This window comes from Diabrotica virgifera, chromosome 1 (genome assembly GCF_917563875.1).
Source record: "Diabrotica virgifera virgifera chromosome 1, PGI_DIABVI_V3a".
NCBI lineage: Eukaryota > Metazoa > Arthropoda > Insecta > Coleoptera > Chrysomelidae > Diabrotica > Diabrotica virgifera.
Window position 1 is genome coordinate 294,284,517 of NC_065443.1, and position 13,811 is coordinate 294,298,327.

At 39.8% G+C, this 13,811-nt stretch overlaps 1 protein-coding gene across 1 annotated transcript; it reads left to right on the forward strand.

Moving 5' to 3' along the window:
• Window positions 1-432: 432 nt before the first annotated feature.
• On the forward strand, window positions 433-13,570 carry LOC126878498 (uncharacterized). The gene is made up of 2 exons (XM_050641251.1): window positions 433-1,071; window positions 13,481-13,570. The coding sequence occupies exons 1-2, from the start codon at window positions 433-435 to the stop codon at window positions 13,568-13,570; spliced, it is 729 nt and encodes a 242-aa protein (XP_050497208.1).
• Window positions 13,571-13,811: the final 241 nt, after the last annotated feature.

The following is a 13,811-nucleotide window of genomic DNA, read 5'->3' on the forward strand; positions in this document are numbered from 1 at the left end:
GCTCTCGCTAGACGCGAAGACGTGGAAGCAGAGGCAAAAGCCAACCTCTTGGATGTGGTGAAACTCAGGAAGTTTGATTTCATTGAATTTTCTGAGACATTGCAAACAAGGGTTGGAAAGCAGAATAAGCAATAGCGGGCTCGACGTGAGCCCGCTACGGGATACTCTCTGTGCCTCCGTTAGGAATGGGTACAGTTTAAAACACTGTGCCTCGACACTGCAAGGTGTAGTTATTTAGAATACATCTTGCAGCCCCGGCCCCTAAGGTCAGAGAGTTGAGAAAATCAAGAGGATCCCGTACCTAGTTCTGTCTAGGTACGAGAACTACCGCGCTGTTGTGCAGGGAGCCAACCCTGAAGTCGATGTGGTGTCGGGCCAATCGGCTGAAAAAAAGGCTTCTTCTAAAAGTTAGGTTACCGCTCCCAACCAAAGATGACACGAGTCAGATCTCGGTCACCCCCCAGATCCAAGGCGCTTTCCCCGCCAAGATATGCAGACTCTAAAGAGTCCCTCCTGTTACAGCACCCTGAAGAGAGCAGCGATGACCACTCGAGCGACCAGGAAGATGGAAAAGACGGTTTTACGATCCAAAATCGTAGAACAAGAAAAAAGAAAAAGAAGTCAAAAGGCAAGGACTCCACGCAGAACGTCGAGACCACCGAGAACGTCACCGAAGCCACCCAGGAAGTCGAGGATTCCCAGAACATCGAGGCCACCCAGGAAGTCGAGGACATGGACGAAGACGTCCCAGGCGCCGAAGGCGGGGGCACTACCAAACGTCAGCGGGTTGAAGAGGATGCCGCCAGCGAAGACGAGCTGACAAGGGCCAACGAAGAAATCAACCGACTCAGAACCCTGATGAAAGAATTTGCAGCAAACGTTGATGCAAACAACAAAAAATATGAAGAGGTGATCGCACAACAGAAGGCAGAGATCAAAGAGCTGAATACGGAGATTCGACGAATGAGCGAAAAGATGGATGCCAGATTCGACGAGTTGATAGCTCTCCAGAAACAACTCGCAAAGAAACCGGAGAAGAAAAACCCCGAAAAGACGGACAAAAAACCACCAGTAGAGCAGCCTGCCACCAAAAAGATGACCACCGAGCAGACTCGACCACCCAGCCAGAAGGCTACCACCTCGACGAAGGAGGCGTCCACCCAACAGAGGAAAAAGAGAAAGGAAGAGTTTCCACCCCTGGTGACACTAACCGACGAGGAAGACGCCACATGGACGTCCAACCAAGAAAAAGCCATGAAACTAGCTCCCCAGGTACAGCTCCCCGAAGAACCAGTGCCATCCACGAGCACAGATAGGGACGCGCTTGCCGCTTCCAGTCAAACTGATACAGTGTCAATGGAAACAAACCAAAACGAAGAAGAAGCCGAAGAAGCCGTGTTACCTGAAAACCAGGTAACACCATACAGAAAACCGCCTGTAATTAAGTTACAGAGTGTCAGCGAGACAGGGGCTATTCTTACCATAGCCCAGGGCAAAGGCATCATCACCACAAACAAAATCTCCAGAAGTGGCAGAGAGACGCTCATCCAGGCTAAAAGCCCGGATGACTACAGAAAGATGACAAGGATAGTGGAGGAATATGCAGAAGCATACGCCGCCAAAGAGAAAAAGAGGCTACAATGGATAGCCTTTCCACTCGACGAAGACAGGAAACCAAAATTAGTGTTACGAGGATTGCCCACGAATACCACCGAGAAGGCAATCCAAGAAGACATGGCAAACCAATATGGAATAACCTGCCACACAGCACGTAACATGTCTACGAGAGTAGGGAAAAGGAGGCCACTACCCATGTTTGTCATGACACTGGATCAGGAAGACGTGGAAAAAGCAAAGCGGGTAACGAACCTGTGCCACATGAAAGTTGTGGTAGAGGACCTACACAAGGCAGCAGGACCGACGCAGTGCTTCAACTGCCAAGGGTACCATCACGCCCAGAACTCGTGTCACAAGGACCCGAGATGTGTGAAGTGCGGCGAAGAACACCACTCAAAGCAGTGCCAGAGAGCCAGAGAAGTCAAGGCAACGTGTGCCAACTGCAATGGGAGCCACCCAGCCAACTACAGAGGATGTCCTAGGTGCCCAACCTGGGGGAGGCCTCCACCACAGAGGTCACAACAGCGACCACCACCAAACCGAAGACAGCAGGCAACCGGGGTATCCTACGCGCAAGCCACGCAGGGAGACCAACCAGCGCAGAACAACACACCGTCCAACCGACCAACCCTCCCAGACGAAGAGTACCTAGTCAGGATGGTCACAAACATCGTGACTAAGGTAGTCCAAGAGGTGATACTCAGCACCAGGCAGGCACAGAACTAATGGCAGAGAGGGGATACTTGAGGATAGGCTCCTGGAACCCGGGCGGCATAACCACAAATCAGAACATACTAGATGAACTCGCCAACAGATACGAGATGGACATCGTAGCAATTCAGGAAACAAAACTGACCAACAACTTCAACCTAAAGTTTCCTGGATACGACGTATATAGGAACGACCTCACTAGAAGATCAGGAGGAACGGCCATCCTAGTAAAGAAGGGTATTAGACACACCAGTTACACTACTCCACCACTGGTCAACATGGAAGCCACAACAATAGAAGTTAACATGAGGCAAGGCGCAATAAGGATCACATCAGCCTACGTAAGACCACAAGACCCTTTAATGGACGATGACCTAGATGCGTTCCTAAACATCGCCGAACCATCCATCATAATAGGAGACCTGAATGCAAGATCCCCCAACTGGAACGACAGAGCTACGAACAGGAATGGACGACTACTAAACAGATACATAGAAAACAACGAAGACACAATAGCAATGGGCCCAGAAGAACCTACCCACTACCCAGGAAACGCACTTCCGACACACATCGACTTAGTTGTAGCCAAAAACCTAGGACTGCAATCAGAATTAATCACGCTGGACGAAGGATCAACTGACCACCACCCCATCCTATTAGAAATCGGAACATGGGAAGAGACAAACCCGCCAAAAAGAACAAAAAAGAAAATAAAGTGGACTAACTACAAAAGGTTAGTAAGTGAAGGAATAAACATAGTGCCAGTAATAAACAATCCAGAAGAAATAGAAGGAAAAGTCCTAGAGTTCGAAAATATCATCCAAGAGGCAATTAGAAACAGCACAACAGAGGAAGATGTCGAGATATTCATGGGAAGGTTCAAAGACATACCACAAGAAACACAAGAGTTGATAAGGGAAAAAAATAGAGCAAAGAAAACAGCAAAAAGAACAAGAAACAGAGTAGATAAATCCTGGGCAAATATTTTAAATAGGGAGGTCCAAACGGCCCTAAAACTCCACCGTAGCGAAAAATGGGACAACTTTGTACAAGAGATGGAAGAACAAGACTCAAACATGAGAAATGTCTGGAAGCTCCAGAAAATGTTGAGAAGCGACAGGAAACCCATCCCCCCACTACATGGAAGATACGGCATGGTATACACCATAGAAGACAAAGCAGAGGCAATGAGGACTACACTCGAAGATGAATGCAGACTGAACTTCCACCAAGATGAAGACGACGACTTCCTGGAAGAAGTCGAAGAACAAGAAGAAGGACCAGAAGACCCAGAGGACTTCATCCCCCCAACATCACCGGAAGAAATCAATGAACATATCAAAAATAGTTCACCGAGAAAAGCGCCTGGCCTCGACGAAATAACCAACAGAGCCCTAAAATATTTGCCCAGAAAAGCTATAGTGTATTTCACAAATATTATAAACGCAATATTAAGATTCAAGACATTCCCAAACAGATGGAAAGAGGCCCGTGTCATCATGATTCCAAAACCTGGCAAGAATCACACATTCCCACAGAACTACAGGCCAATCAGCTTACTTCCAGCGATCAGCAAGATAGTGGAAAGAGTCATCCTCAGCAGACTGCAAGCGGAAACAACCCGACTAAATATCATCCCAGAGGCTCAATTCGGATTTAGAGCAGAGCACTCCAGCGAACTACAAGTCCTCAGGCTAACCGAGTACATAGCAGCCGGTTTCAATGATAAGCAGTACACTGGAGCAGCGTTCCTGGATGTAAGCAAGGCATTCGACAGAGTCTGGCACAAGGGGCTCCTATTCAAAATGCGGGAGTACGGGTACAGCGGAGCGATGACGAGGCTAATCTCGTCGTACTTGGGCGGCCGGAGGTTCAGGATTCGGATAGGACAAGTCCTGTCCGAACTCGGAATCCCGGAGGCTGGAGTACCACAGGGAGCGGTCTTGTCACCCCTGCTGTACACGATATACACCGCAGATGTACCTAGAACACCAGGTACCCTCATGAGCCTCTACGCCGACGATACAGCAATAGCGGCCAAGCATAGAAACGCAGATATAGCAGTGACCAACCTACAAACTGCACTAGAAGAAATTGAAGCATGGTGTATCAAATGGAAGATAGCCATAAATTCAGAGAAAACACAAGCGGTTCTATACAAGAAAGGGAGACAGCAGCCAGAGGAACAATTGAGGGTGCAGAACAGGCCCATCGAGTGGAAAAACGAAGCCAAATACCTAGGAGTCATTATGGATAAAGGATTAACCTTCCAAAAACACGTAGAAGCCACAGTCCAGAAGGCCAACATAGCAAGAGCGAATCTAAGAGGACTCACAGGCAGAAAAAGTAAACTAACACTCAAAACAAGGTTAAGATTGATAAATAGTATAATCCTACCGGTATTAACTTATGCGTCTCTCGCATGGGGACACGTATGTAATACACACAAGAAGAAGATCCAAGCAGTCCATAACAACAGCTTGAGGGAGGCCGCCAGAGTCCCAAGATATGTAGCTGAAAGATTCCTGTTCAGAGAACTCCAACAGGTGAGAGTCACAGAAACCATGACAGACAAGGCAAGGGTCAAATTCGCAGAATTAGAACATCACCCAAATTACATACTGCGAGAGACGCTAAGATACGACGAGTTCCACCGATGGAAGCACAGACGCCCGAAACAACAAATTATAGGATAAACTAAAAGTGATAAGTGATAGTAGTGTGTTCGTAGCTCGAAACAAGTGCCGAAGATAGCGTTACCCACGAAGTCCAAGTACCACGACCACCTCCAAGGTAAGCAAATATTAGAAAATTAGAAGGGCCTTAAGCCCCCAAAAAAATTCATATAAAATAAAAAAATGGCGAAAGCCCCCAAAAAAATTAAAAAAACCAAAAACACAAAAAAATTAGAGCATCGAGCCATCGGGCGGGGCCCAGCAGGGCCCAACAGGGCTCAGTGGGGCTCGGCACGATGACTCGGGGCCCAAGCAAGCAATTTTTAGTACCGCGGATAAGTTATTAAGAAGATAAAGGCATAGAGCGCATCACGCTGGGCCTAGTTTTTTGCATTCGATTAGGATACCACAGTGGAATCTTATTACCCAGGGTTCCATTGTGAAGAGCATTTGGCTACGATAGTTGTGCCTCCATCGCGCATCAGCGTGCTATGGGGGGGAAAGGGATGGCCTGGGGCATTGGAGCGAGGTGGGGTGATCCCTGTATAACTCGGGTCAAAACACCTCGCCCCAATGACTTGTTACACCCGAATGTACTCCTTCGAGAGGGTGAACAAATCCCACAGGTCGGGTTAAATCAAATTGCTTGCTTGCTTGCTTGCTTGACTCCAAACAATTTCGTTTATAAGCTTAAATTGTCATAAGAAATTTTTCATTTATTGTTTACGTGCTTTGTGCGGTAAAATAAGACTTTTCATTTAGATGTTTAGTTGAAGAAACGTGTTAATTAAGAGATTTTTATTCGTTTTTCTCAAGTGAATTAGTTTAATGCAATAGTTCTTCTTGAAAACGGTTTGAGGTTATGTGTTTTGTTTTGGTGATTATTTTCTGTTAATGAACTAATGATGTGTTAACGAGTTTTTTTTATAACGCCTGTACGATGTTTGCATACTGCTATCTGGTCACAAATGACCAATTATCAGTTATTCTCTGACCTAACTTAATAACAACAAATACTTAAATCTAAGGGCATACCCTATGGCTTACTTTTATTATATCTATCAACTAATGCACTACAATTAACATGAAATGACATCACAGCACTATGCTCTGCTTTTTACACTAAACTGTTACACATTTACACTAACTCAAATGGTTTTCTCCTCATGAGTCTTCTCTTTAGACCAGTGTTGTCAAGAAGCTGGATTGCCTCGACATTCACATGACTATGCAGCCTCTGCTCGTGACTTGCTGCTGTTCTCTTGATTACTTCTGTCACAGTTTCCATACCCAGGTCCTGGTGGAGGTTGATGTTACGGATATACCAAGGAGCATCAACAATGTTCCTCAGTATTTTGTTTTGAAATCTGTGGATAATATATAGGTTACTAGCTTTAGTACAGCCCCAGAGTTGGCACCCATATACCCATACTGGCCTCAGTACTTGTTTGTAAATGGATAATTTATTATGAATGGATAATGTTGAATTTTTTCCAATCATCCAATACAATTTCTTATACCTCATATCTAGCTCCTCCCTTTTCTTTTTGACATGGACTTTCCAGCGCAGCCTCGCGTCTAGGGTGATGCCCAAGTATTTTGCTGATGTTACATAAGGAACTTGGGTATCATTTATTCTAACTGGGAAATTTTCTATTTTTTATTTGTGAAGTTAATGTGTGCCGATTTAGACTCATTTAATTTTATTCGCCATTTTTTGGTCCAGGTATGTATTGTATTTACTGAGAGTTGCAACTTATCAGTCGCTTCTTCACTAGTGTCTCCTACCGCTAGTATAGCTGTATCATTAGTGAATGTGGCAATAGTGTTCTGTTCTAGTTCTGGAATGTCACACGTATACAATAGGTACAGGACCGGACCTAATACTCTCCCTTGTGGCACGCCAGCTTTGATCTCCCTTAAATCGGTGTACACTTCTTCCTGTTTAACTCTGAAATATCTATTCGCAATGTATGATTCTAGGATTTCCGAATACTGTTTAGGCATGAACGTCCTTAGTTTATAGTTTAAACCCTCATGCGAGACTTTATCAAATGCCTGTGCTACGTCCAAGAAGATTGTAGAGCAGACTTTCTTTTCTTCTAATGTTTTTTCTATTATATTTGTTATTCGGTGAACTTGATCTATAGTGGAATGTTTATTTCTGAAACCAAATTGATGATTTTGTATAATATCTTTTCTTTCTATTATTGGTTTTAATCTTTTCAATAGGAGTTTTTCAAATAATTTTGACATCCCCGGAAGGAGTGATATTGGTCGATACGATGTCACCTCATTAGGAGGTTTACCTGGTTATGCGATCATAATGACTTCGGCTACTTTCCAGAGTCTCTGAACATATCTCAATCTAAAAGCAGCATTTATTAGGTTTGTCAGCTTAACTATGGCTTTTCTTGGGAGATTTTTTAATAGTTCTCCTGTTATGAGATCATATCCTGGAGCTTTCTTAGGATTTATATTCTCCTTTATCTCTGTTGATACTTCTCTAACTGATGTCAACGTTATTCTTTCTTCCGTTTGGAATGGTTTTTCCCATCTCAGATCTTCACCATCATTGCCGTTGGATTTGAACGTGCTTTCTAAATGATTTGCAAATCTTTCTGCTTTCTGTTCGTTACTTCTAGCCCAGTTGCCGTTTTCCAACTTGATAGGAGGAGAATGAATAATTGGTATCTTCATTCTTTTTGTTGCCTTCCATAACGAATAATCTGTGTTCTGGTCAGCTGTTAAATTACTTAAAAAAGAATCAATTGTTGAATTTTTTATATTCTGTATCTCCCTTTTTAGTTTTTGTGTAGCATTATTTAGACTAGTTTTGTCTCGTGGAGCTCTGTATTCCTGCCATTTTTTTCTTAACTTTCTTTTTTCTAATATCAGTTCTCTGATTTCTTTTGGATAATTGTTCCCTTTTGTTCTGGGAGTTATTGTGGGAGTATTTTCCCAAGCTACCTGTTGGATAGTTTTTATAAAATATTCTAATTCGACATCAAGTTGCCTGGTGTTTTTCAATGGCACAGCAAGTTTAATTTTGTGTTCAATGTTTATTTTGAAGCTCTCCCAGTCAGTTTTTTATTAGTCAATATTAGATTGAACTCTTTTTTGATTACTGTATCACTCATAGTTAAAATTGTCGGTGAGTGATCAGAGTTCATGTCGCAGCCATCATTGATATCCAGATAGTTAGCTGAGATATTTTTGTAATGTTATCGAGTTAAAATTATTTATTAGTTTATATGCTGTTTCAGTTTTTTACACAGTAAGTATACCTCTATAAAAAGTGAAAATTCTATAATGTTGCATCGAAGATATTGTAATTCTATGCATTTGGTTTTACTTTTAGCCTATAAGCTAAATTTAAAAGAGTTAAATGAAAAATTGCAATACCAACAATGCCCACACGAATAATTATTATTGTGTATTGTTAAAACCATAAAATGAAAAATAATCTAAAAAAAACGACATAAAAACTACGTTTTTTATATGACGTATCTAAAACGTGATAAAAATGACGTCATTTATGGTGGGACATATTCACGTGACTTTCGACGTCGAAAAAACGTGACAAACTGACGTGGTTTGGTGATAATTATGACGTCTTTTCAACGTTTTGTAACCGTTACTTGGTTGCCTGGGGAGACACCCTCATAACCTCATCAATACTTTGGCAGTTATACACTCTTTCAACACAATTTTTTTTTCTTTAATAATCATTTTTGAAAATAATTTCCGGAGGGGAAATCAAAACGGTAAATGTTTTAGATAGAATTTTAATTGTCAGTAGTAATTACACGAGAGCTCTAAAATTATCGATTTGTATCCCGAGTGACACTTTGACAGTTTTAATTTCACGGCCGAAGGGGAGTGAAATTGTGTCAAAGTGTCACGGGAGCAAAAAAAATCAATAATTCGAGCTCGAGAGTAATTCGGTAGGATTATTTCATGAATAAAACTGTCTCTTTAAATAATTTTAACTAATATTTTATTGATATCTTCGCCTCAATATTTGCTAAACCTATTTCTTGTTGTCCTTTGTGACAAGTTGTAAAACATGAATTGTCATTAATATCATTGAATATTCAATTTTTTGCAGCAATGAAGGGCATCTGACCCTGACGTAATATTTGACGACGGGAAATTATCAAAAATTATCGGGTATAATATCACAAGAGAGTGAGAATAAATCGAAAATAATGCGACAGTTTTTCGAAAATTTGTTGTCTGGCAATAGACACGAGAGCCCGCAAGGCTCGATTCGAAACAAATTTGAGAAAAAATGAAGCATTATTTTCTTATTTATTCTTACTGTCGTGTGATATTCGTAAGATTATTTTTTAATACGTATATTATGGATATTTTCTTAAATGTGACAGTTTTCAAAACTAGGAAACTGGTTGCCATTAAACAGAAACAATCTATTTAAAAAAATTTTATCGGTAATTTTCTACAGTAGATAATTCTCAGTATAATTTTAATCTGATTGGACAGAATTAAGCACGTGATCAAATATCTTACTATACGATTGGAAGTTAAAATCATTAAAAAATAATCGCTGTAATTTTTATTTCTGTAGCTTTCTATTGGTCACAGAAGAACAGAGAACAGAAGAAGAACAAAGTAAATATGAAAGACTAGTCACTAGAGAACTGGAAAATATTGCAGAAAATGGAAACATCGAATAAAAATGGACGCAAATAAAAGTATGTATGACCAAAGCAGCGCAAGTCAGTAATAGAAATATAAAAGATGGATTCAAAGAATGGTTTGATGAAGAATGTAAAATAGAACTGGATGAAAGAAATAAGTTGACTCAAAATGAATGCAAGTGAAAACACCAGAGATGGAGATAAAATACAACGAACAAAGAAAACGAACTAAAAGAATCATAAGAGCAAAGAAAAGAAAGTACAACGCAGATAAATTGAAATGCATAGAAGAAAACTATAAAAATGGAGAAATCAGAAACTTATATCAAGGAGTAAAAATTGAGAAAAAGGGGTTCCAAATAAAACCTGTACACAACAAAAGCAAAAATGGAAGGAATTTAGTAAGCGACGAAGAAATACTGAACATATGGAGAGAATACTTCGAAGAGCTTCTAAATAAAATTCCCACAACAGAATATGCAGAAGAAAAAGAAGAACCGAATGAAAATATTGATCAAGAAGAAATACAGGAAAGACCACCTAATGAAAAAGAAATAAAAGAAATAATAGAGAAAATAAAGAAAAACAAGAGCCCAGGTAAGGATGAAGTAACAGCTGAAATGTTTAAATATGGAGGACCAGTACTAATTAAGCATTTGGAAAAGCTAATAAAAGAAATTTGGGAACAAGAACACATACTAAAAGAATGGACTGAAGCCACACTGTGTCCAATTCACAAAAAAGGCGACAAAAGTTTATGCCATAATTACAGGGGAATAGCCCTACTAAACGTTGCATATAAAATACTTGCAGTACATATAAAAGACAAGATAACACAAAAGGTAGATAATGACATAGGAGAATATTAATGTGGATTCAGAAGAGGACGCAGCAAGGTGGATCAAATTTTCCTGCTGCGTGAGATACAAGCGGAAAGCTACGAATACGGGAAATCTACAATTGCCCTATTCATTGACTTTAAACAAGCTTTTGACAGAGTTAAACGGAAAGAAATATATAAAGCACTATGTGAAATTGGAACTAGTAAAAAATTAAAAAAGATGGTAAAAGTTACACTCAGAGAAACAGAGAACAGGGTTAAAATAAATGGAAAGGAAACAGATAAGTTTAGGGTCGGTGAAGGGGTACGACAAGGAGACCCACTGTCATCATTGTTTTTCAGTATCCTTCTTGAAATGGTCATCAGAGAAGCCGAAATTAACAGGATAGGACTTGTATACCAACGAAAACACCAATGTTTGGCATTCGCTGATGACATAGTATTGATAGCCAGAAGTAAACAAGAATTAAAAGTAATACTAAAAAGATTAGAGGCGATAGGAAAAAAGAAAGGGATACACATAAACGAAGAAAAGACTAAATATATGGAATGAACAGAACGAGAATACACACAAGGGCAATATCTGAGAATGAACACAGAGGCAAAAATATGTTGATTCGAAGAAGTAGAGAGATTCCAATATCTAGGAGCGACATTCACTAGGAGACCAAATATAAAAGAACAAATCCAAACGAGAATTATGGCTGGTAATCGTTGTATCTTTGCTCTAAACAACTTATTAAGAAATAAGAACATATCTAGAGGGGCTAAGATAAGAATATATAAGGTAGTGATAAGACCTATAGTATTGTATGCCAGTGAAGCATGGACGATGAACAAATCCGAGCAAGTCATGCTTAAAGTGCGGGAAAGAAAAGTTCTAAGAAAAATATTTGGCGGAAAGATATAGAATGGAATGTAGATAAGAAGACCAAATGTAGAACTAGAGAGGATGTATGGTGAACCAAACATAGTAGGGATCATAAAATCACAAAGACTGAGATGGTTGGGACATATCCAAAGGATGCCAAACACGAGACTTCCCAAAAAAATACTAACGGAAGGAATAGGAGGAAAGAAGAAGAACGGTAGACCGAAAACCAGATGGAAGAAAGATGTTGAAAAAGACATAGAAGAACTGAAAATCACAAATTGGAAAAATAAAGCAGCAAATAGAAGAGATTGGAAAGGAATAGTAAACCAAGCCATGGGCCCTCTAGGCCTGGAGAGTAACTATATATAAACTATATATTATATCCTATTGGTCAGAATCTCTATGAATGGAATAATCATTACAATCAACTACACATAGTTTCAAAAGTTATGCATCACCCCTCGTATTCACGATGTTTACGCTTTTATAAATCCTTATCTTTATCACGTATTTAATGGGTTTTTTTTATAAAAAATATACACTGTTTTTGGTTTTTTTTTTATTTTATTTGATTATCCATTTAATTGACCTGGTTTTGCCAAGGTGTAAACATTTGAAAAATTTATTCTGGTGACATTTTTAAAAACATGATTAAAAATGAATCGTACTTTAATTTCTGAGTTGGACCGTATAAGAATTATCGATTTAGTTGAAGAAGGCCATTCACAGCGGTTCGTGGAGGAAAGAGTGGGTGTTTCTCAGAGTGATGTCTCACGGATATGGAAAAGGTTCCTAGAGATAAACTCGATACGGAATAGAGCTCGGTCTGGAAAACCCCGTGTTACCAATGATCGACAGAATAGATATATCAGAATTTCCATCTGTAGAAATTCTTCTATGTCTGTACCAGCCCTCCAAAGAGAATTCAGGCAAGCTACAGGAGTCCGAGAATCGTTGTCTGCAATAAGAAGAAGAATTTTAGACTCAGGTTTGAGGAGTCGTCGACCAATAAGAGTTTCTCAGCTACAACCTAAACATGTTTTGGACCGCTTCTAGTGGGCCCAAGAACACATAAAGCTCCCCAAACAATTTTGGAATTTTGCACTTTTTTCCGACGAGACCAGAATCTGTTTAAATAGTGATAACCGACGAATTTGTGTGTGGCGAGAGCCAACAAGAGCTGCACAACTAGCCACACACGAATTCACCGGTTATCACTATTTAAATAGATTCTGGTCTCGTCTGAAAAAAGCGCAAAATTCCAAAATTGTTGGGACAGCTGTATGTGTTCTTGAGCCCACTGGAGGCGGACCAAAACATGTCTAGGTTGTATCTGAGGAACTCTTATTGGTCGACGACTCTTCAAACCTGAGTCTAAAATTCTTCTTCTTATTGTAGACAACGATACTCTGACTCTTGTAGCATGCCTGAATTCCCTTTGGAGGGCTGGTACAGACATAGAAGAATTTCTACAGTTGGAAATTCGGATATATCTATTCTGTCGATCATTGGTAACTCGGGGTTTACCAGACCGAGCACTATTCCGTATCGAGTTTGTCTCCAGGAACCTATTCCATATCCGTGAGACATCACTCTGAGAAACAGCCACTATTTCCTCCACGAACCGCTGTGAATGGCCTTCTTCAACTAAATCGATCATTCTTATACGGTCCAACTCAGAAATTAAAGTACCATTCATTTTTAATCACGTTTTCAAAAATTTCACCAGAATAAATTTTTCAAATGTTTACACCTTGGCAAAACCAGGTCAATTAAATGGGTAATCAAATAAAATAAAAAACCAAAAATAGTATATTTTTTATAAAAAAGGCCCATTAAATATGTGATAAAGATACGGATTTATAAAAGTGTAAACATCGTGAATACGAGGGGTGATGCATAACTTTTGAAACTATGTGTAATCCCGTATACACATAATATTTCTAATTAATTTTCGTAAACTTTTGCAGAACAGACCTGTACCACTGAATTTTCGATTTTTACGCGAATCCCCTTAAAGCCCTTCATCTATCCTAAAAGTACGGTATGTTGTCAGTAAGATAAGTAATTTTAATAATAAGATTTTATGATTATCCAGCTGAAAGACGAACCGAAGCATCAAAAGGAAAAGATGAAACTTAACGAGTTTCACTGTGACGTAATGACGTTAATTATGCTTAAGGAATAACGGGAATCAATTAGGATTCTCAGGGATCATTTGTAATTTATAATAGCGCTAAAATTTTAGCTTAATATTTATTTCGTTCTTGTAGCAACACAAGTTACTTTTTACCAGGATTGTTTGCATACATTTATTACTAAAGTGTAAAAAATAAATGGTCGAAAGAAACAAATAGAAACAAATGTAATAATATTATTCTTTCAAGTTGAAGGTCAACAGATGATGTGTCTGTATATTATGTTTATAC